Source organism: Bufo bufo, chromosome 2 (genome assembly GCF_905171765.1).
Source record: "Bufo bufo chromosome 2, aBufBuf1.1, whole genome shotgun sequence".
Lineage (NCBI taxonomy): Eukaryota > Metazoa > Chordata > Amphibia > Anura > Bufonidae > Bufo > Bufo bufo.
Genome location: NC_053390.1, coordinates 777203120 through 777228662, shown reverse-complemented (window position 1 = coordinate 777228662; position 25543 = coordinate 777203120). Strand labels below are relative to the sequence as shown.

Here is a 25543-nt window from a genome sequence, read left to right as displayed (position 1 = left end):
ACCTCTCTCCTCTGCCTGGGTGCCTGGGCCTAAATGTGTGACAGTGGCCTGTTCCAGTGGTGGGTGACGTGAAGCCTGATTCTCTGCTATGACATGAAGACAGATTCTGCGCTGACATAAGGCCAGATTCTCTGTTACGGGACCTCTCTCCTCTGCCTGGGTGCCTGGGCCTAAATGTGTGACAGTGGCCTGTTCCAGTGGTGGGTGACGTGAAGCCTGATTCTCTGCTATGACATGAAGACAGATTCTGCGCTGACATAAGGCCAGATTCTCTGTTACGGGACCTCTCTCCCCTGCCTGGGTGCCTGGGCCTAAATGTGTGACAGTGGCCTGTTCCAGTGGTGGGTGACGTGAAGCCTGATTCTCTGCTATGACATGAAGACAGATTCTGCGCTGACATAAGGCCAGATTCTCTGTTACGGGACCACTCTCCTCTGCCTGGGTGCCTGGGCCTAAATGTGTGACAGTGGCCTGTTCCAGTGGTGGGTGACGTGAAGCCTGATTCTCTGCTATGACATGAAGACAGATTCTGCGCTGACATAAGGCCAGATTCTCTGTTACGGGACCTCTCTCCTCTGCCTGGGTGCCTGGGCCTAAATGTGTGACAGTGGCCTGTTCCAGTGGTGGGTGACGTGAAGCCTGATTCTCTGCTATGACATGAAGACAGATTCTGCGCTGACATAAGGCCAGATTCTCTGTTACGGGACCTCTCTCCTCTGCCTGGGTGCCTGGGCCTAAATATGTGACAGTGGCCTGTTCAAGTGGTGGGTGACGTGAAGCCTGATTCTCTGCTATGACATGAAGACAGATTCTGCGCTGACATAAGGCCAGATTCTCTGTTACGGGACCTCTCTCCTCTGCCTGGGTGCCTGGGCCTAAATGTGTGACAGTGGCCTCTTCCAGTGGTGGGTGACATGAAGCCAGATTCTCTGCTATGGCATGAAGAGACTGATTCTCTGCTGACGTGAAGCCATATTCTCTGCTATGGGACCTCTGTCCAATTGATATTGGGTCTTTTCTTTTATTTTTTATTTTTTTTTAAATTCATTTCCCTATCCACATTTTTTTGCAGGGGATTTACCTACATGTTGCTGCCTTTTGCAGCCCTCTAGCTCTTTCCTGGGCTGTTTTACAGCCTTTTTAGTGCCCAAAAGTTCGGGTCCCCATTGACTTCAATGGGGTTCGGGTTCGGGACGAAGTTCGGTTCGGGTTCGGATCCCGAACCCGAACATTTCCGGGAAGTTCGGCCGAACTTCTCGAACCCGAACATCCAGGTGTTGGCTCAACTCTAGTCAGGAACACAAGAACACAAGCTGAAACCAGGAACCTTAGCAGGACACAAGGACCTTGACACTGAGGCATCTGGGAAGGGGGCTGAGCCATTTATATATGCGCAGGAGGGCTAGGATAGGTCAGAGAGGTCACATGACCTAACCCATAAAGTCCAGGAAGTGACGTGCGCCGGCCCTTAGGGAAGTTCTGCAGGAAACAAGCAGCAAACATGCTGTGGCCACGGCTGAGAGCAAACTGTGGAGCGGATCCCAGAACAACAGCACCCACACAGACAGAGCCCAGGACTGCAGCGGTGAATGGGAAGTCGGCCTCCGCATCAGGAGTCCAGTCTCTAGCATTCACCCCTTTCTTAGTAAGAGCGGAGTTCGGAGATGTAAGAGATGAAAAATTTGGGATGAACTGACTGTGAAAATTAGCAAATCCAAGGAAGCGCTGTATAGCACAAAGACCCTGTGGCCGGGGCTCGTCCATTACTGCATTCAATTTTTCAGGATCAATCTGCAACCCGGCATCCGAGATTATGTATTTGAGGAACGGTACGGTAGATTTTTCAAAGATGCATTTCTCGATTTTGGCATAAAGTCGATTCTCTCTCAACCGCTGTAAAACCAAAAGTACATGCTTCCGGTGAGTGGTCAAATCTGGAGAATTGATCAGTATATCATCTCGGTACACTATCACGCAGACATAGAGCAGGACCCAAAAAGTTTCGAGATTAGCGGAACAGGGTATCGATTCTTGACTGTGACCTTTTTCAGACCTCGATAGTCAATACAGGGCTGTAAGGATCCATCTTTTTTCTGCACAAAGAAGAACCCCGCACCGGCTGGTGAAGTAGATTTCCGGATAAACCCCATCTCGAGATTCTCCTTAATGTAATCAGACATCGCTTGGGTCTCAGGAAGTGAGAGTTGGTAGACTCGACCATGAGGAGGAGTGGCATCAGGCAGAAGGTCAATCAGAGAATCATAAGGACGATGAGTAGGCAGGGTCTCGGCCTCTTTCTTGCTGAAGACATCTGCAAAACTGGCATACTGCTGCGGAAGTCCAGACAGGTCCACATGTAGAGTTGGCGAGGAAGCAGGTCGGACCTCTGATAAGCAGGTGGACTGGCAGGATGATCTCCAACGCAGAATCTGACCGGAGTGCTAGTCCAGAACAGGAGTGTGCTGACGCAGCCAGGGAAGACCAAGGATAATCAGATTCACAGACGCTGACAGCACATAGAAGGAGATCATCTCTGAATGCAGAACCCCTGTTTGCAACTTAAGGGGCATAGTAACAGAAAGCACAGGTTCAGGAAGTGGCAGTCTATTTACGGAAGCAACTTACAGAGGCCTATCTAGACGGATGGTAGGAAGCCAGTACTGATGGACCAGAGCTTGCTGAATGAAGTTATCGGCTAGCCCAGAGTCCAAAAATGTAGGCACAGACTGTGTGACTCCCTTGTGAGAGAGAGAGTCACCAGAACTGAAAGTTTCGGAGAGGACTTCTCCTTGTCTAGGACCACCTCTCCAACTGACCCTAGACATTGGCGTTTTCCGGCTTCTGTGGACAATTACGCACAAAGTGGGCATTGCCTCCATAATACAGACACAGATTCTCTGCTTTGTGGTGTAAACGTTCCTGGTCAGACAATCGAAGGCGCTCTATTTGCATGGGCTCTTCAGATGGGGTGGACACTAGAGGAAGAACTGGCCTCTGGAAGGATGGAGCCAAATAATGTGGTCTTCTGGTGCATGTGATCTCTTTAGAACGTTCCCTGAAACGCATATCTATCCTTGTGGCCAAGGTGATCAGATCATTCAGAGTAGACGGATGGTCTCGACCAGCTAATTCATCCTTAATCCGGTTAGAAAGGCCCTCCTAGAACACCACCAGTTGAGCCTCATTCTTCCATGCAAGTTCGGCAGTCAGGGTACAAAACTGGATGGCGTACTGACCCACAGATGAGGAACCCTGTTGTAGACGCAGCAGAGCTGATGCAGCAGAGGTCATGAGGCCGGGCTCTTCAAAGACCAGCCGGAAGGTAGCCAGGAAGGACTGCAGATTGGTGGTCTCTGGACCTCCATGTTCCCAAATAGGATTTGCCCAAGCAAGGGCCTCATCAGACAGTAGGGACACAATGAAGGCAACCTTGAACCGCTCAGTGGGAAACTTCTGCCCATGCAACTCAAAGTGGATCAGGCACTGGTTCAGGAATCCACAACAGGTTTTTGGATCTCCATCATAGCGGGATGGCAGAGGGAGTTGCACACCAGAGGCACACAAATCCGGATTCACTGGTGTGGTTATTGCTGGGGTAGCAGTGCTTGGCGACACTGCAGTAGCTGAAGAGAAGATGGCATCCAGACGAGCAGCAACATTTTGCATGAACTGCATAATGACATCCTGACGTTCGCTCTGACGCCTAACTTCAAGTAACAATTCCTGAACGACAGGCCTGGGATAACCAGCGGGGTCCATGGCCTCAGTGTACTGTCACGAACCAGCGGGTGTGAACCCACTGTTCCACATGTCCTACCTCCTCTAAGGTCATTGTCTAAGTGAATCCCTGGATCTTCACAGCACCCCTGATGGTGGGGATAGACTTTCCTGAGGGGAACACCAGGTCACTACCTCTTGAGGAGGATAGGCACACAAGGCAGCTGGTCCAGGCGGACCAGGAGGTACCTGAGAAAGGTACCAGAGGTGCAGTACCAAGGGATGAGGCAGAGACGTAGTCAGACAGGCAAAAGGTCAGGGCAGGCGGCACAGGTACAGGTCAGGCAATCTGAGTCGGCAACAGGAGAGTCAAGGCAAGCAGGTAGGGATTTAACAGAGTCCAGGAATACAGATACAAGTCAGGAACACAAGCTGAAACCAGGAACCTTAGCAGGACACAAGGACCTTGACACTGAGGCATCTGGGAAAGGGGCTAAGCCACTTATATATGTGCAGGAGGGCTAGGATAGGTCAGCGAGGTCACATGACCTAACCCTTAAAGTCCAGTAAGTGACGGGCATCGGCCCTTAGGGAAGTGCTGCAGGAAACAAGCAGCTAGCATGTTGTGGCCAGGGCTGAGAGCAAACTGTGGAGCGGATCCTAGAACAACAGCACCCACACAGACAGAGCCCAGGACTGCAGTGGTGAATGGGAAGCACTGGTCGCAGATCACAGCTGAACACCGCGCCCGGGACCGTGGCGGTAAGCAGGGGAACAGCGGCGCACAGCAGCCGCTGTTACACCAACGTGCAATCAATTCCATATAAGTGAATGGGGCTGAGTTGTGATACCATGCATAGTCATTATACAATCTACAGCACTGTGCTTGGTAAGCTGTATGAAGGCCACAGGGCCTTCTCAAACGGCTGATCCGCCGGAGTCCCAGGTGTCAGACCCCCACAGATCAGATACCAGAGGATAGGTCATCAGTTAAAAAGTCTTGGAAAACCCCTTTAATGAAATTAGAGAAAATAACAAACCAAAAATACAGATGCAGTAATGTAAAACTAAACTTAATCTATGCAAATTATATACTAATTTGTAGCGTCCTCTCCTAGAGGGAGCATTCCACCCACATCGATCTATAAACAGCACCCAGCCATCTGAAGAAACAGACTGGAGTGTGTACATGGAAGGAGAAGCAGAGATATATAATTATAGAAAAAACAAAAAAAACTACTCATTTAGTTTCAAGTATCTTCCAATGGCAAAAAAGACCAACATATTCAAATAAGTACACATACAGATAACAATAGTATCTGACGTAAGCAAAAAGAAAAGGTAAAACAAACAAGGGAGAGAAAGAAGACCTTACTGACGAGGCATGTTTTTTGATGAGGTTGTACCTCAATTTGTCACTGTAATAAGTGCCACCTTTGCCAGCATATAGTTAAAGGCTAAAAATCATTTTTATTGGGATTTTTTTAATATTTTCAACCAATCTCCTAAATGTTCATAAAGCTTACATCCCTTTTTTATTTAAGTTTATTTTGGTCATAATTTGTCAGCTCAAACTTGTATTCAGGAGAACAGACAGAGGGGCTACAGAACTGAGATGGGTTTCACACTGAGCAGGACTAAGCTAGAATGCAAGCAGCTTGAAAAAGCCAAACATACATTTTTAACCCAATTACAAAAATGATTTTCAGCCACCCTGATTTATACATTTAGGTGCCTCTAGACTGCTTGTATCTAAAGTGCCACTGCCTCATTTCTTAAAGTGGATCTGTCAGGACATTTTTATGTTAAAAACTGATTATCTGCTGCTAGGACTTACAGAGAGAGCCTGTGAGTCCTGCCTGCCCCAGTCCACTCATAAAGAAAGCCTGTGAGACCTGCTTCTTCTAGCCCACTCATAAAGAAAGCCTGTGATACCTGCTTCTCCTTCCCACTCATAGAGAAAGCCTGTGGGTCCTTCTTCTCCCAGCCCACTCATAGAAAAAGCCTGTCAGTCATGTTTCCTGCAGCCCACTCATAGAGAAAGCCTGTAAGTCCTGCTTCCCCAGCCCACTCATAGATAAAGCCTGTGAGTCCTGATTCTCCCAGCCCACTCATAAAGAAAGCCTGTGAGACCTGCTTCTCCTTCCCACTTATAGAGAAAACCTGTGAGTCCTGCTTCTTCCAGCCCACTCAAAGAGAGAACCTGTGAGTCCTGCTTCTCCCAGCCCACTCATAGAGAAAGCCTGTGAGACCTGCTTCTCCTTCCCACTCATAGAGAAAGCCTGTGAGTCCTTCTTCTCCCAGCCCACTCATAGAAAAAGCCTGTCAGTCATGTTTCCTGCAGCCCACTCATAGAGAAAGTCCTGCTTTCTCCACCCACTGATAGCAAAAGCTTGTAAATCCTGCTTCCCCACCCAACCAAAGATAAAGCATGTGAGTCCTGCTTCGCTGTCCACTCATAGAGAAAGCCTGTGAGTCCTGCCTCCCCCACCCACTCAGACGGTAATCATCTGTTAATACAGAATACTACTTATCCACAATCTCGGAATTTCCTCTTTTTTTTTATCATACACTGTCTTCGGATAGAGGAGAATCAGAGACTTCATTGGTCTACAGACATCAACAATATATCTTTAATGAATAAACAGATCATAGCACTATAAATGGAAGCATATAAGTCTAATGGGAGGAGAGGAACCAAATATAAGACGTATTCCAGCAGCTGTATCATCCGCAACAGCTTAAATTGGGCAAATGGCGTGCTTAGTGGTTTGTCCATCAGTAGACATATGGTTACTCGTTTATAGATGGGAATAGCCAGGGCATCTGCAATCAGGCTAAATTCTGTTCAAAAAAATGTGAGTTTGGGGAATAAACAGAGGTGTAAATAGAAAGGTCATGACAGGGCAAGTGACTTGGATTTTAAGTGCCAGGCAAGGCACTTACAAACCACTATACTTTAACCCTAGTATTTAGATAAAGGGCTAGGGCAGTGAACCGAATATTTACTCCAGCTGAAAGAAGGGGCATATGCACCATACTGGATGCACATTGTGTGAAAGTCCAAGCCTGGTGTGAAAGTTTGGGGATACTGCTGGATAGAGGCCATAAAGCCTAGTGGGGGATCTGATACGTTTCACAGTGAAGACACTGATAGCGTTGCTGTCCTCCAGGTGTAAGATTCTGAGTTTGACACAGTATGAAAAACACTATGGGGCAAACTTATTAAGATTACCATTTCATATGCCAGTCTAAATAAAGAGATTGGAGTGAAGTGTGTCAAATGTATTAAAAGGTGCATGCATCTTAATAACGTGGGCACATTTTGGACTGTCCCAGAAAGTCAGAAATCTACCAGTGCTCTGAGCAGGCCTAGATATTTCACAAAATGTGTGGCATTTTCTGGATTTAGTATTGATAAATCAGTCTAAATGTTTTAAGCCATGCCCCACCTGGTAAACCATTCCAAATTTTGGCAAGTACAGTGAACAATTTGTGACTTTTTGTGCAAATTGTGACTTTTTAGGGAGCATTTTGGCGTAAACTGATTAAAAAATGTGAACCTATGAAGGATGGTCTGGTCCCTTGCAGTGCAGGGCTTAAACAGTCTATGGGAGGTGGTCAATGGTATAAAGATGCTTAATTAAATTGTGACATATCAAGAGAACACGGTACAGTATAAGTGTGTGGACCACCTGATCCATCGGCTGGACCATCCGATTGGAAACCCCCTTTTAAGGTGTCAAGAGGGACCTAGTCATATTGACAATGCAATTCTTGATAGATAATGAGTAAAGATGTCTAAAAGTCAGCAAAGCCTGTTGATTTCAGGGGGATCGCCAGACAATCTAATGTTTTTGGGACTCTCCCTTACTGCCAGGATCTGGCATATTGGATTTCAACTTCTTCCCATTGAACTACTTACTACTCATTGAAATAAACATGTCAGCTCAACACCATGTAGCTATTTATGGTGGAATCAGACCAAACAGCGGCGTGATGAACAAGAGTTCGGTCAATAGCTATTGGATGAGGGGTGGGTAGCTCATAGGGTGTTGGAAGCTACTAATCTCCATGGTTATTCTCGGATATTATACCACTGTCTTCAGAACAGTTTAATGTTTTATTCTTTGAATAACCCCTTTATCACTGTGTGTTCTTAGGTTGGGACTAAATATCATGTCAGTATAATAACCTATTCTTCCTTACAGTTTATGAAGAACCAGAGGACCCCAGCAACAGATCATTCTTTTCTGAAATCATCTCATCAGTTTCTGATGTCAAATTCAGTCACAGCGGTCGTTACATGCTTACACGTGATTACCTCACAGTCAAAGTTTGGGATCTAAACATGGAAACCAAACCCATTGAGACATACCAGGTAAGTCAGTTCTATAGCTGAAGGGTGTTGTGTGGTTGCAACCCATCACAAACTTTGTGGCTTTCAGGACTGTCATCTATTATCTAGAATGGAGAGTGGCTACAAAGAGTAGCTCTTGCTCTGGAGGACCCAACCTTAGAGGGAGAGACCATTGATTTCAGTAGACCGGGTGTAATGCTTTATTTCCCTTGTGGTGGCACTGTAGGGAAATTATCTGTTTCTCACAGATGACAGCTATCAAATTGGTAATGAGGGGACGGCTTGATACACATATTTTTATGAAGATAATTTTAGGTACATGTAATAAACTTACCTGTCCAGGCTCGTGGCATGTACCTCAGTTTTGGCACGGGAGAGACGTGTTGCTGAGCCATGCTCCCTAATGACACGGCCGTGTCCTTAGTTACTGGTCGCAATGCTCTGCTTTCTCCCCGCAGCCCACATTCGCTGAGGAGATAGACAGTGGGCAGAATGACAGCCCATTAACTTTTTTGTTTGTTGGTTGACCTATGGAGAGTCAGGTCACTGGACCGATCAGATTCTGTTCCGGGGCCTAACTCTCTATGTAAATCCCCTATTGTAATGAAACCATTGCCATTGATGGTCATTTTGCTCACTAATGTTGTTCCTGGTTTGCTGATTGATATTCTGTGCTTCTGATCCTGTCTTGTCTCCTGACCCTTCTTGTCTCTCGATTTTGGTACTGTGTAGCCCATCTGTTTCTGACCCATTTGTGACGACTTTGCCTTTGTCTGTGTTGTTGTTCATCTCTGCACCTATATAGAGTAGGGACCATCATACAGTTGCAGTTCTGCAGTTTAAGACTCATACTGAAAGTAGGTAGGGACAGTAGGGTGGGTTTAGTTCACGGACTCACTGTCCTTGTCTGCCCCTGCTCTTACTGTATAGAACATCTTTACCTTAAAGGGGTTGTCACACGAAAAATATTCTACAGTTGTAAAACCAGCACCTGGATGTGAATACTTTTGTAATTGCATGTAATTTAAAAATTTGCATAGCTACTGAGTTATTCAATAAAATGTATCTGTATAGTGCCACTTAATTTCTTATTTCTTTAAATGGCTCATTAAGAAGGCCGCACATGCTCAGTTTTATCTTTCAATTGCCTCCTGAGCTGTGATAGGGAGAACATGGACACGCCTCCTGAGCTGTGATAGGGAGAGCTGAGACATGCCCCCTGAGCTGCAGCAGAAAAGACACTCCCCTTGAGCTGCCAGCTTGATATAAAGCAGAGCAATGAATGGGGAGATCTCTGGATCCATGTGAGGTACAGGGCTGGTTCTAGCTTTTTAGAAAGGTATTGTCATGTACTATATGATGTCTGATTTTAATTTTTTTACATTATTCATAGGATTATCCCTTTAAGTTAGAAAAAAGTCCACCTAGTTTGTAGAGCAAATGCTTAAACTAATTTGTATGATTTAATATGAAAATGGTTCAAAGGGTTCAACCAATAATGGTATTTTTTTATTTATTTTCATGTTAAGCATTTGTACATGTATTAGGGACTTCTGATGAAAAAATCAGGAGAAAACTTTACTATTTTAAATAGGGGATTGGATCATTTTCATAAAGGGGTTTCCAGGGATTAAAGGATAACTGTCGTATTTTTTTAGAGTATTGGATTGTGGTGATTAATATCACCTTGGTGGCCCTATTTCAACTTTTCACTGTGTATTCAATTACCCCTTAATTCCACATTTTTGTTACCTGTACTGCCTACTTTTACCTGTGCTTAAAATAGGGTTGCTAGGCATGGTCCGTCTATCTGTTGATAGACGGAGCACGCAGCGTGCAAGGTCACATTACTGACAGCCAGGGACTGTAAGTAAATGATTAAAGCCAGGTCCTCCCCAGCAGCTGATAACAGTGCCTGGGCTGTGTGCACTTCTCCCTGTCCCTGCGCTTGGCAGACGCTCCCTCACTCAGCAGACTTGGAGAATGCAGAGTTGGAGCAGCACAGACCAGGGAAGGGAGATCTGCCATCTGCTCAGTGTATAAATGAAAGCAACATGTGGTAAGAGGACCCCTCTGTGCTGCAGGAGATTAACCCTTTAGGGGGGAGGGCTCTAGTTACTGAAACTTTTGGGGGGCTATTGTTACTGGCTAGTGAGGGCAGGTGGGATTAGCCTCAGGGTGAGGGCAGTGGCGGCCATCTTAACTGAATAGTGAAATTGCAGTTTTATGCAGACTGGTTGCTAAGGGCTGAATCTTATTAAATATGGGGTAAGTCAGTCTAATAGTAACTGATTCTGGAATATCATGCTATTCGTAACTACATATATGAAAATTGAAATTAGGATCTAAATGTTATCCTTTAAAGGGGTTGTCTCATCATTGACAATGGGGGCATATCGCTAAGATATGCCCCCATTGTCTTATAGGTGCGGGTCCCACAGCTGGGACCCGCACCTATATTAAGAACGGAGCCCCGCAAGTGAAGTAGGGTGCACCGCGCATGTACAGCCGCCCTCCATTCACTTTCTATGGGGCTGGCGAAAATAGCTGAGTGCTGGCTCGGCTATTTCCATAGAAATGAATGGGAACGAGGGCCGCACATGCGCGGTGCTCTACCATTCACTTCTATGGGGAGCCGGCTTGGTGGTGGCCGGACCGGAGTCCTCCAGCCACCACCTTGCGGGTCTCGGTTCTCTATATAGGTGCGTGTCCCAGGGGTGGGTCCCGCACCTATAAGACAATGGGGGCATATCCTAGCGATATGCCCCCATTGTCCATGATGAGATAACCCCTTTAAGTAATGATGATCTGGTCATTAATTTCAGATTAGTGGTGGTACCAGGAGTCAGATCAGCTGATAGAAGAAGCCACTGCATGCTGGAGCTAGCAAGCCTCTGTACATTTGTGCAAGGAAAGTGCAGTACAGTCCCATTCACTGCAGATCTAAAATACGGTAAAATTTATCAGGACACCACTTATTTTTATATAATTCTTTCTTACAGTAAAGTGAAGTAGTAAACAATATTTCCCATCTGGTTATTGAGAAAACCTGGGCAGCCGTCCATTGTTTTAGTACAAATCTCGGACAAGCCCCTGAATGGTGAAAAATAAAAAATGATGCTATACTTACCTCTTTCTCTGCACCATTCTGAGCGCCACCAGTTCTCCTGCCACTGCAGCAGGGCCATGCACTGATGTGGCTGTATACTGCTGAGGATGGTGTTTGGCTGCAGGGGTCACTGACACAGTGACGGTAACATGCAAGTGTACGGTACATGACCGCTACAGCTAATCACTGTCTTCAGCGGTGTACCACTGAGGAATGAGTACAGCACTGCTCCGACTTCTGGGCCGGATCTAGTCTAAAACAGCTAATCAGTGGTAATGTGGGGGTGCTGGACCCCCACACATCAGATATTGATGGCCTATCCTGAAGATAGGTCTTAAAGGCGTTATCCCATGAATAATGTAAAAATGAAAATAAGACATCATATAATACATGACAATCTCTTTCTAACAAAGCCAGAACCAGCCCTGTACCTCACATGGATCCAGAGATCTCCCCATTCATTGCTCTGCTAGATTTACATCAAGCTGACAGCTCAAGGGGAGTGTCTTTTCTGCTGCAGCTAAGGGGGCGTGTCCATGCTCTACCTATCACAGCTCAGGAGGCAGTTGAAGGATGAAACTGAGCATGTGCGACCATCTTATTGAGCCGGTCAAAGAAATAAGAAATGAAGTGGCACTATACAGATACATTTTAGTGAATAGCTCACTGGATATACAAAATTTTTAATTCCATGCAATTACAAAAGTATTCAAATCCAGGTGCTGGTTTGAAAACTGGAGAATATTTTTCATGGAACAACCCCTTTAAGTTTTAAAATCCCTGAAAACACCTTTAAGGTAAATGAATGTTGTTGAATTTTCACCTATATTCTCTCTCCTCCCATAGGTTCATGATTACCTTAGAAGCAAGTTATGTTCCCTGTATGAGAATGACTGCATATTTGACAAGTTTGAGTGTGCCTGGAATGGCTCTGACAGGTAATTATTTACTCGTAACATAGATTTTTATTATTTTATTCTGGAGAAAAAGTTGACAATGTATACAGTCAATTTATTTAATTTATTTTGTGATGTTCTGGATATCCCAGAAGACCTGCATGCAAGCAAATCTCAAACTGAAGTTAAATCTGGATTTGCCTGGAGTGAAGAATATGTAAATTCACATTAGATGCATTGGGAACAATTTGGTTGCTTTGTAGTAATCAAAAACACTTCAGTCCAAGATCATGCCACTTCTTGGCATGCTAGATTATTGAATGGACAGTGGTCTCATTGGCACTATGTCAAAGTCAAGTCCAACCAGGTTTAGCAATAGTGAGATAAGAAATACAGTATCAATATTACAAACATCAAGAATAATAAAAATAAAGTTTTGGGACAAGGAGCAGCAAATGGTATAGAAGTAAAATGCTAGAGAATTTAAACATTCAAAGCCATTGCATGACTTCAGGTCTTATGGGATATCCTGCTGTGTTAGAGGCAGAGAGTTGTTCTTTCTGTTGCTGTGGAGTCCTCACACTCTGAAAGTAAACCTTATGTGTATTAATGTTAAGGGCATATTATGTTTATATAGGTTTTTAGCTATAGAAAAAACATATTTTATGTTGGTTTCCTTTAGTGTCATCATGACTGGGGCATACAATAACTTCTTTCGAATGTTTGACCGGAACACAAAACGAGATGTCACCTTGGAAGCTTCACGAGAGAGCAGCAAGCCACGAGCGGTCCTTAAACCTCGTAGGGTGTGTGTTGGTGGCAAGAGAAGAAAAGATGACATAAGTGTGGATAGTCTGGACTTCACCAAGAAGATCTTGCACACAGCTTGGCATCCCACTGAGAACATCATTGCCATAGCAGCGACAAACAATCTGTATATATTTCAGGATAAAGTGAACTCAGATATGCACTAGGATTACCAATTTTTTTTTGTAATTTCTCAACCGACCTTTCCAAAGGCATCAAATCATATTTTGATGACCTGCCCAGGATAGTGTCTTTGGTGATGGGATTATTACAATGGTCTTTCTAAATTCCTTGTACAGATAAACCTCAAAACAGTGGGGATCTCCTTCATTCCCCATTGCCCATTGTTCTTTTCATTTATTTATTTCACTTGTATTATAATATAGTATATGAGCTTTGCAGCAAACAAAGAACTTATACAAAAGGGTTGAATTAAAAAGTTAGCCAAAAAGATTGTTTAAGAGGGTACAAGTCTTTTAAGTTATTTCATTTAGCATTATTCATTATACAGAAAGTTCCATAAAACAATAAAAATATGATATACATATAATATCCATTACATTATTTCTATTTCATACTTTCATTTTGCTTTATTTTCAAAAACTAAGTAGAGATGAACAAATTGATTCTAACCAATTGATTTGTCTCAGTGGCAAGAGTTCTTTACCTGTGAGCGATGTCCCCCTACCTATTGAGTGGCAGGGACGGATATCTCGCCAGGCCCCGACAATCTAACGCCTGCACTGCTGATCCAAATATTGGCACAAGCACAGAGGCTCTGCTTCCGCTACTAGAGCAGCGACTGCGCATGCGTCATTACAACACAATTGCTGCTCCTGAAGCATAAGAATCGATAAGCTCATCCCTACTACAAGGTAACCTCGAGGTGGTACTGATGCCAGTGGCCCAGGTAAATAGGAGGCCCAATCTTACCTGTTGGCTTCCACCTTACTTTCCAATCATCAGTCACTTCATGGAAGCTATGAAGTTTGACTTCTAACATAAAAGGGTTAGGTACAAACATGGTTCCCAATGTAGGTGTAAATACATAGGACTCAGGTGGTCACTGTGCTTGAAAGAAGCATTTCTCAAGGGGCTACCAAATGTACTTAATAGGTTACAAATTCAGAAATAGATGGACATAAAAGGGAGTTGACCATTGGCCCATATGGGGCTCATGCATTTCTGGTGGCGTCTATGAACTATCTACATAAATTGGACTTGGTGCAGTTTAATGAAAAATTGTGTAGTCAAGACTAATAATATAAAAAAAAACATATTACATGTCTGTATATTGCATCATAATACTCTAGTTAAAAAAATAAAATAAAAAAGCAACATGCATGAACCACAATATTAGAAAACTCAAGATTTCAATTTATCTTATACGTCAACATGCAGTGAAATTAATATTTTTGGCTAAATAATACGTACCAAATAAAGGGGGAAATGAAATCCATTTTTGCATGTGTAAATTCAGGTACTGGAAGCTTGTGCATATTCCATTATTATTTCAAATAGATGTAAATATATATAATTTACACAAAAAACGCTTAACCTCTAATGCAGCAAAGTTTGGAACATTCTGCCACAATTAAATTACATGTGTTTCAGGAAATTAAAAAGAAAAAAAAAGTGTTTGGAAATAAATAATTTTCCACTAGAGTAAGTGCAATTTCCAAAAACTGAAAATAATGAATGTGCCACAGAATCATACAGTAGGATAGAATAGGTAAAAATCATTCCAGGTGGGCATATAGTTATACCACTGACAACCACTAGGGGCCCATATTTACCAATATTGTAGTTGGTAAATTCAGGGTATGTAAGCCCTGCCCTGAGAATGCCCCAAGCCCACCCAGGAATACGCAATTATGGGCAGGGCTTACAGAAGCCCGACCCATTTTGACCGAGGGCAGTCTAAATGTGTCAGGACTGTGTGAAAAGTAGAAACAGTCTCTGCAAATTGGGAACTGTTGGCAACTATGTCATAGCTATACGTGGTTCAGAGGTCGCAATTGGAGTCTGGTGCTTGAAGGTGTCCTAAGCCCCATCTCTGCCACACAATTAGTACCCAGTTTTATGAGTGGCACATGGTAGGAGGGGACCATAGTACAGATTTTACATTCAGGCTCAGGAGGTTCACTACAACTTTGAGATCCATTGATTGATCCTCAAGTATTCTTACGTCAGAGGTTTACAATGAAGAAGGAGGGCCTAATATGAAAACCTATACCCCTCCCCTCAGTCTAGAGAATTCTACGTGTAGAGAAGGAAAAGTTTAATTCTCTTCAAAGGAAGCCCATCTAAAATCACATAGGCAAACACATAGGCATACTTCAGTGTTTCTATTATTTTTTTTTAGAAATGAGGCCTACTGTACCAGAGAGTACCAGGAATCTCTGAGCAGCACTAAAATGGTCCAGAAACCTATGGAGCTCTATGACCCATTTACTTTAAGAGTCAGTGCTGCATCTAGGCTTACAGAAACTATACAGGTTATCCAGGCTTCATTTATTATCCTCTAGATAGGTCATCAATATCAGATTGTGGGGGTCTGACACCTGCCACCCCGCAGATCAGCTGTTTTGGGTACGGCAGCTAAAATCCCAGTAAAAGGGAGCAGAATCAGTATTCTGGTGGATGGAGCCTTCTGCTTTCGTGCCACGGCAGCCCACAACAGCTGATTGGTGGGGTTGCCACATATCGGACCCCCACCAATCTGATATTGATGACCTATCCTGAAGATAGGTCATCAATATCTGTAGCTCAAAGAACCCCTTTAACATGGACTTCAACTTCACATTTTTTTAATATAAAATCATAGTTTGTGCATAACATCAAAATTTGGGGAAACAAAGCTGTAAAGAAAAAAAAATCCTATTCTTGTTTTATTGTGAAGTATATATATATATATATATATATATATATATGATACTGCTGCATGGTTTTTATGCACCGAATAGGAAAAAAAACAATATCTTTTCTTAAAGCTGCAGCTCTATTTTGCTCATCAGGGCACTTTCTCCACACTACATTTATTCCAGGATTACCGTGTATTACTTAATTATGACTCTGTTTTGGCTGCTTGGCTGAATTTTAATTAAACACGGGAGAAGTGTACATGAAACTCTCGTGAAGTTCACCGTCTCTATGCAGTTCATGATTTAAATCTCTCCAACGCGCTTCAGAAATCCAGAGAAAATCTACAAAAATTGTTTACATTTTAAAGCCGGTTCTGTGAGAATTTCGTCACGTTATTACACGCGGTGAAGGACACCATTTTGTGACAGTGGGCAGCCAAGGTGCTGCCGTGCCAATACCCCTGAGACCTGACTCATTTTTAAGTGGTATCAAATGACCAGTTTCTCATTTTTTCGATTAGTCCACAAAATGGCTGCCTTCACCAGACGTAAGGACATGTTTACATGGCTGTATTTATTGCCTACTTTCCATCTTGACATGTTGCTCTCCAATGGTTGTGAAGCCACAACTCACAGGATTTCCCGGGCCGCCTCAAACTGTCAAAGCATGCTGGGAGTTGTAGTTTTAAAACATCCCGAGAGCCAACGATTGAAGACCACTGTCTTAGTGGGGTCATTTCCAGTTTTTAGGAAGAATTACACCAACAAATACGACCATGTGAAAGCTCCTATTGTGACAGATCAATTTTAAAGGGCATCTGTTACCAGAAGTGGTTAACTCTAGATTAGGGCGTCTTTGCCATGCCCTATCAAAACTGAAACAGCGGGCACATTTGCATTTATTAAATTACTCCCCAAGATGCTGATCAGGGGATCAGAAGAAACATGCCTTGTCTCTCCTGAAGAGTCACGAATGCAGACATATGAGTCACATGACCAATGTCAGCTTTTTAATTGGCTAAGAGAGCTCACAAAGGGGAGGGGCATACATGACAAGATAAGTTCCTAATCCCTGATAGCCAGAGGTGCAGAGCCTAGGTGACAACTAATTTTCACATGTTTTAAAGGCCCCTTTCACACGGGGGAGTTTCCCGCGCGGGTGCAATGTGTGAGGTGAACGCATTGCACCCGCACTGAATCCGGACCCAGTCACTTGAATGGGGCTGTGCAGATGATGGTGATTTTCAAGCATCACTTGTGCGTTGCGTGCAAATCGCAGCATGTTCTATATTCTGCCTTTTTCACGCAACGCAGGCCCCATAGAAATAAATGGGGCTGCGTGAAAATCGCAAGCAAGTGCGGATGCGGTGCGATTTTTACGCATGGTTGCTAGGAGATGATAGGGATGAGCAACCCCGGACCCCATTAAAGTATATTCACTGTATTGTTTTCCCTTATAACATGGTTATAAGGGAAAATAATAGCATTCTTAATACAGAATGCTTACTAAAATGTCAATTGAGGGGTTAAAAAAATATATATATTTACTCACCTCATCCACTTGTTCGCGCAGCCGGCATCGTCTTCTTTCTTCTTCTTTAAGGACCTGCAAAAGGACCTTTGATGACGTAATAGCGCTCACCGCGTGGTGAGCTTAGTGACGTCAGCGCAAGTCCTGCTGAATGAAGATAGAAGGATCTTCTATCTTCATTCATCAGGACCTGCACTGATGTCATCGCGCTCACCACGTGGTGAGCGCGATTACGTCATTAAAGGTCCTTTTGCAGGTCCTTAAAAGAAGAAGAAAGAAGACGATGCCGGCTGCGCGAACAAGTGGATGAGGTGAGTAAATTATTATAATTTTTTTACCCCTCAATCGACATTTTAGTAAGCATTCTGTATTAAGAATGCTATTATTTTCCTTTATAACCATGTTATAAGGGAAAATAAAAGAATCTACAGAACACCTAACCCAAACCCGAACTTCAGTGAAGAAGTCCGGGTTCGGGTACCACATTCAGTTTTTTATCACGCGCGTGTAAAACGCATAAAAACTGAACAACGCAACACAATCGAAGTCAAAACTGACTGAAATTGCGTGCGCACTCGCGCGGGTTCCCTGCAATGCACACGCGACGCATCCGGAGCAAATCCTGGACGCTCCCATGTGAAAGAGGCCTTAAGAGATTCTTTAATGATAGAAATTGTGCAGATCGGAGTAGGGTATGGCTTTTATACCTGACAGGATCCCTTTAAAATATCAGGTCTTATTTATTGAAGCTGGTGGACAGAATTGGTAGTGCTGCCTGTAGTAACAAATCACCTAGATCTTTCAATTCCAAAACGGCAAAAGAAATATAACAGCTGGAATCTGATTGGTTGTTACAGGTACCACCCCCGCTTATCACTAGTTTCCATAAATGAGCCGCAATGTGTAATATACGACTTTCTAGAACTGGTCAGCTCCTGTAAATATGCATGTTTTATAGTTTGGTTTGAGGGAAACGGCTGCTGCTTTCAAGTGCGACAAGCAAAACTTTTTATATCTATCTGTTTCCTGTATGTTAAGGGGATACATACAACATATGTTATACTTTTCTAATCTTATGTATATATGTGTGAAGCACAACAGCATGTGCACCGATTTTCAGCCATACTGCACACAATATATAATGTGTCAGCTTTTGTTCAAGGAAATGAGGAATGTCTGTTTATACTGTATAATGTACTTATGATGGACAATATATGTACATATTTACTGAACCGATGTAAGCTTTTTTCTTCTGTAAAAAAAAAAATATATATATATACTTTTAAAGATTGTTCTAGTACCATGGACAAATGAATGATGTGAACTAAGCAGATAAGGTCTGACTTATTTGTGTGTGGTCTCAATAACATGGGTTATTTTAAAGTGAAATGATGTGGTCATTCCATTTTTTGGCATTAAGATTTGTCCCCAGTTGATTGGATTAATGGAAACATGTGAATGAGAGCGTGCTGGCACTTCTTGCTGGGGTAGAGGGAAGAGAGAGCTTCATTCGTAATCTCCACATTTAGGAATTTACATGAAGGCTACTGTGAAGTAGTGTTGATCACGAATATTCGAATTTCTAATTTTTATCGCGAATATAGGTACTTCGAAAATTTGTGAATATTTCGAATATAGTGATAAATATTTGTAATTTTGAATATTCTAATTTTTTTTTAATCAGTACACATGATCCCTCCCTGCTTCTAGCTTGTGGGCCAATGAGAAGGCTGCAGTATATTTGACTTTAGGAGTAGTGTTGTTTGCGAACTTTCGTAATGCAAATTTTTCAACTTACAACTATTAGACAAAGAAGATTATAGCACTATATTAGCTAAATTGCTCTATATTCGTTTTTTTTTCTAATATTTGCTATATTGCTATAACTTTGTTTTTTCGAATATTCGTAATATTCTAAAACAAGAATATATAGCAATATAGCGAATATTAGAAAAAATATAGAGCAATTTAGCTAATATAGTGCTACAATCTTCTTTGTCTAATAGTTGTAAGTTGAAAAATTCGCAATAAAAATTTGCATTACGAAAATTCGCATATTACACGATCATTACCTTGCTGATTTTTCGAGTAAAAAAATCATAGAATATAACGAATATTCGAATATGACCCCTGCCGCTCATCACTACTGTGAAGTACTGGGAAAAAGACAATATGAAAGTCACTTCCAATCAAATTCCTTGCAAGGATATTTTTTTCTAGGAGGACAGTTTTAGGATTTACAGTCCATTTAAAGAATTGCAGGGGGACATTTATTAACTATCTACGCCACAAGAGTGGCATATATACTGTAAGTCACAGATTTTGTCACAGGATATTTTGTGGTAAAACCTGCAGCTTTTTCCCAGTTCACGCCACTTTGCAGGAGGCGTGGTGTAGGTGGGAAGGCCCGGCTCATTCATCATTTTAGTAAAATGACAAAATCTACGCCAGCAAGGGAGCTGGTGTAAATTTAAAGGAAATGTGTCACCAAAAATTTTATCTGCCAGTTAAAACCAGCGATAGCGATACATATCCTTGTTAAGTAATATGTTTTTATTTTCTGATTACAGATATTTTTATTCTATTTCCTGAACAGGATTATGGAGGCGGCCATTTTGCCTGAGCTTTTCTTGACAGCATTTAGAGAGCATTAAAAAAAATTGCTTTAACCACCTCCCGTCTGCCCGTTGAGTATAAACGTCTGGGAGGTGGATCTCTATCTCTGAATGGACGTTTCTGAACGTCCATTCAGAGATCGCAGCTGCACGCTAATCGTACAGCTGCAGCGCGGGTTGTCCGCTGTCAGTGACAGCAGGGCAACTCAGAGAGAAGGCAGGGACAGTTCCCAGGTGTCCCTGCCTTATAGATCGCTATGCACTTCCTGTCCCGACTCAGCAGTCATGTGACCACCAGTATCAGAAACAGGCGTCGTTCCACTATAGAACAAAAAAGAATGGCGCACCATAGGGTAATCACGTTAGAGAAAAATAGATAAATTAGGTATCTCCACTGGGGAGGCTCACCTGATAGAGTTGTGCTAGTTTAGGCACAACTCTAATGTGGACATGTATCGAATTGCCATGAACTCCTCACAACGGATGGTGTGCAGCCCGGGATGAATACTTCTGTTCAGGGATGCCTGGAATCCCGCAGAAAGCCAGTAGTTCAAATAAAAGAAAGGGTATCCCACGGCGCAAAAACCACCCAGTAGTTGGAGTAAAAATGGTTCTTGTTTATTTGGGCAAGTGGTACAACGCGTTTCGGGGTTTAACCCCTTCTTCAGGTACAATTGACTTGCATCTCAATTGTACCTGAAGAAAGGGTTAAACCCCAAAACGCGTTGTACCACTTGCCCAAATAAACCCAACTACTGGGTGGTTTTTACGCCGTGGGATACCCTTTCTTTTATTTGAACTATGTGACCACCAGGGCCGGGAGAGTGCATTAGCTGTCGGGTCATCTACAGACATCGATCAGCCTTGCACTGAGGCTGCACAGCGCTGTAATATCCTGTACAGCCTCTCTGGGGGGTGTATTTCCCCTGTAACTGGAGCTACTATGTCAGCCTCAGTTACAGGAGATAGCAATAGTGGAAAGAAAAAAAAAGTAAAGTTAAATGTCCCCCAGGAGGTCTTGTATGCCCTTATGGGGGACGCAAAGTGTAAAATGTAAAAAAAAAAAAAAAATTCCCCAAGTAAGGAATTAAAAAAAAATTTAAAAATAAAAAATAAATAAATAAAATAGACATATTTGGTATTGCCGTGTCCGTGACGGTCGGATCTATAAATATATCACATGATCCACCCAGTCCGATAAACACCATAAAAAAAAACTGTGTTAAAAAAAGCCATTTTTGTCACCTTACATCACAAAATGTGAAACACCAAGTGATCAAAAAGGCGTATGTCCCACAAAATGGTACCAATAAAACAGTCACCTCATCCCACAAAAAATTAGCCCATACATAAGAAAATCACTCAAAAAATTAAAAAAACTATAGCTCTCAGAACATGGACACATTAAAACATCATTTTATTTGTTTCAAAAATGCTATTATTGTGTTAAAGTGAAATAAATAAAAAAAAAGTATACATATTCAGTATCGCCGCGTCCGTAACAACCAGCTCTATAAAAATATCACATGACCTAACCCCTCAGGTGAACACCGTAAAAAAAAATATATATTAAAACTGTGCCAAAAAAGCCATTTTTTGTCACCTAACATCAGATAAAGTGCAACACCAAGCGATCAAAAAGACTTATGCCCCCCCAAAATAGTACCAATCAAACTGTCACCTCATCCCGCAAAAAATGAGACCCTAACTAATACAATTGGTCAAAAAATAAAAAAGCTATGGCTCTCAGACTATGGAGACACTAAAACATAATTTTTTTGGTTAAAAAAATGCTTTTATTGTGTAAAACAAATAAGAAAAAGTATACATATTAGGTATCGCCACGTCTGTAACGATCTGATCTATAAAAATGTCACATGACCTAACCCCTCAGGTGAATGCTGCAAAAATAAATAAAAACTATGCTAAAACAACCAATTTTTTTGGTCACTTTGCCCCATAAAGTGTTATAATGAATGATCAAAAAATCATATGTACCCAAAAATGGTACCAATAAAAACATCAACTCTTCCTGCAAAAAATGAGCCCCTGCACAAGAGGATCAGCAGAAAAATTAAAAAAAATATGGTGATCAGAATATGGAGACACAAAAACATAATTTTTTTTCAAAAATGCTTTATTATGTAAAACTGAAACAAACAAAGAAAGTAGACATATTTGATATCATTGCGTCCATAACAACCTGCTCTATAAAAATAGCACATGATCTACCCTGTAAGATGAATGTTTTAAAAAATAAAAAATTAAAACTGTGCCAAAACAGCCATTTTTTGGTTACCTTGCCTCACAAAAAACGTAATATAGAGCAATTAAAAATCATATGTACCCCAAAATAGTACCAATAAAACTGGCACCTTATCCCCTAGTTTAAAAAACTTTTTGGGAGTTTCTACTGTAGGGGTGCATCAGGGGGGCTTCAAATGGGACATGGCATCTAAAAACCAGTTCAGCAAAATCTGCCTTCCAAAAACCATATGCCGCTCCTTTTGTTCTGAGCCCTGCCGTGTGCCCTTACATCAGTTTACAACCATATGTGGTGTGTTTCTGTAAACCTCAGAATCGGGGTAAAAAATATTGAGCTTTGTTTTGCGGTTAACCCTCGATGTGTTAAATAAAAAAATTGATTAAAATGGAAAATCTGCCAAAAAAGTGAAATTTAAAAATTTGATCTCCATTTTCCTTTAATTCTTGTGGAACACCTAAAGGGTTAACAAAGTTAGTAAAATCAGTTTTCAGTAACTTGAGGGGTGTAGTTTCTACAATAGGGTCATTTATGGGGGTATTCACTATGTAAGCCCCACAAAGTGACTTCAGACCTGAACTGGTCCTTAAAAAGTGGGTTTTGGCAATTTCTAAAATGTTAAGAACTGCTTCTAAAATTCTAAGCCTTCTAACATCCTAAAAAAATAAAATGACATTTACAAAATGATGCCAACATAAAGTAGACATATGGAGAATGTTATGTAATAAATATTTTATGAGGTATCACTTTCTGTTTTAAAAGCAGAGAAATTTAAATTTAGAAAATTGCTAATTTTTCTAAATTTTTGGTAACTTTTGGGGATTTTTTCATATATAAAGGTGAAATATATTGACTCAAATTTATGACTCTCTCTGAATGGTCTCTGTATAGTACAGAGCCGGCGTGCGCGTTCGCAGCTCTGTACTATACTGGCCAGGAAGAAGTCATCATGGCGCGTGCGCGTTCAGGACATTGCGCGGCCCGGCCGGGAGAGAATCTTCAGTCTTCTGCGCAAGCGCGGCCCGGCGGGATTCGACAGGAGAGGTGGCCGTAACCAGGGGAGACAAAAGACAACAGTCAGGTAAGAGGGGACTTATTTTCTCAAAAAGGGTGGAATTGGGTAATAAAATGTATTTAGAAAAATGATCACTGTCAAATCATTAAGATATTTAAACAGTGATCATTGTGATGGGAATACCCCTTTAAGGCAGCCCCATGGGCCATAGACACAATGCACTGAAGGGGACCACATTGATGTATATGGGAACGTTTTCTAGGCATGCTCCGTGCCCTGTACAGAGGTCAGGAGGGAACTGATAAGCTGTGATATCATCTATTGTGAATGGTGGACCCTGTGTTGTCTGTACACAGTGGTAGTATAATGAGGCTGTAAAGTTACCAGATAACTGTAGTAAAGTGATTTGTACAGACCAAGAAGTGGTGTCTCTTATTAGGATTAGTGGCCAGTATGAAAATTGCAGGATTTTATGGTTTTTGTTTAAATATACATAGTGACATGGAAAATTTAAAATTACATCACCAAAAATTCTTTAAAAATGTGTTTAACAGTCATGTTCTAATGACACATTCCCTTTAAAGTAACTGCCATTCTATTTTTGTGTAATGTATAGGGGCAGTGATACTGACCATTTTTGTAATAAACTTTAATTACAGAAATTTTGCATTTCTATTAGAAAAATAGCTCTAAAGTGGCCCATTTTGAGCCTTAGCAATGCTCCTCCGTTACATAACACAGTCAGTGTTAGCAAGTCTCCACTGTTATGTAAACAGAATAAACAGAAGACAGAGGAGCGTTGCTAAGGCTCAAAATGGGCCACTTTAGAGCTATTTTTCTAATAGAAATGCAAAATTTCTGTAATTAAAGTGTATTTAAAAAATGGTCAGTATCACTGCCCCTATACATTACACAAATAAAAATAGAATGGCAGTTACACTTTAAGTCTGTTGCATGGCCTGCTGGAGGAAGCGCCAACGTTATGTAGAGGCTTGTGCCCTGGTAGTACAGTATATTAGTTACGATGAAGGTATGATTGAAAAATAAAAGTTCACAGGAAGGGAATGGTGTATTGGAAAATTAAATCTTAGATGATTCAGAGGAAGCAAAAGAAAATGCAGAGGACTTTGCAACAGCAAATCCACACCAAATTGTGTGGATTTTGTTGTGGAATAGTTGCAGATTTGCAGCTGTGAGCAGTGGCGTGCCTAGGGTGTTTGCCGCCCCCCCCCCCCCTCCCGAAAACTTTAAAAAAAACGGTACCCCCTCACAGTAGGATTGCTCTCATTGTACAACCTTCACAGTAGTTATGCCCATATAGAGCCCCCTCACGGTAGTTATGCCCACACTGTGCCCACTCAGTATTTATGCCCTCACTGTACAACTTTCACAGTAGTTATGCCCACATTGTGCCCCCTCACAGTAGTTATGCCCTCTCTGTGCCCCTTTCAGTTGTAATTTCCTCTCTGTGCCCCTTCAGAGTAGTTATGCCCTCACTGTGCTCCCATAACAGTAATAATGTCCTCTGTTCCCCTTCACAGTACTAAAGCCCATTGTGCCCCCTTCACAGTAATAATGCCCACTCAGTGTCCCATAACAGTTATGCCCACCCCCTTCTCAGGAGTAATGCTCTCTGTGCCCCCTTCATAGTAGCAATGCCCATTGTGCCCCCTTCATAGTAGTAATGCCCTCTGTGCCCCTTCATAGTAATAATGCCCATTGTGCCCCCTTCATAATAGTAATGATCATTGTGCTCCCTTTCTAGTAGTAATGCCCATTGTGCCCCCTTCATAGTAGTAATGCCCTCTGTGCCCCTTCATAGTAGTAATGCCCATTGTGCCCCCTTCATAATAGTAATGACCATTGTGCTCCCTTTGTAGTAGTAATGCCCATTGTGTCCCCTTCACAGTAGCAATGCCCATTGTGCTCCCTTAATAGTAGTAATGCTCTCTGTAATCCTTTTGTAGTAGTAATGTCCTCTGTGCCCCCTTTGTAGTAGTATTGCCCTCTGTGCCCCCTTTGTAGTAGTATTGCCTGCCCTCTGTGCCCCTTCTTTTAAAAAAAAACAAAAAACACAGTAATTACTCACCTTGTCTCGTTCCTGAAGCTCACAGTCCCCTCTCCCCTGCAGGCACAGATAACTCTGCAGCACTGTGTGGGCGGAGCTTAGGCAGATTCCCAGGCTGCAGGCTCCACCCACACAGGCCGGCAGCGTGATTGGTGTCTGCAGGCTGAATAGTGGAGTGGGGAGAAGTCTTCCTGTTTCATCATTCAGTGCGGGAGAGACGGAGCAATGAGCACTTCCATCTATACTGATGGAAGTGCTCATTGCTTCTAGGCTCTGGCACCCCCCCTCCCCCAAACCT

At 42.4% G+C, this 25543-nt stretch overlaps 1 protein-coding gene across 2 annotated transcripts in view; it reads left to right on the top strand.

Moving 5' to 3' along the window:
• PPP2R2C (protein phosphatase 2 regulatory subunit Bgamma) overlaps nucleotides 1–13345 on the top strand; it is a 209346-nt gene extending 196001 nt beyond the window's left edge. For both annotated transcript variants that reach the window (XM_040420571.1, XM_040420570.1), the window contains 3 exons: nucleotides 7929–8098; nucleotides 12033–12124; nucleotides 12765–13345. In XM_040420571.1, coding sequence (XP_040276505.1) covers nucleotides 7929–8098; nucleotides 12033–12124; nucleotides 12765–13056 — 554 coding nt within the window. In that variant the 3' untranslated portion in view covers nucleotides 13057–13345. The remainder of the gene's footprint in view (nucleotides 1–7928; nucleotides 8099–12032; nucleotides 12125–12764) is intronic.
• Nucleotides 13346–25543: the final 12198 nt, after the last annotated feature.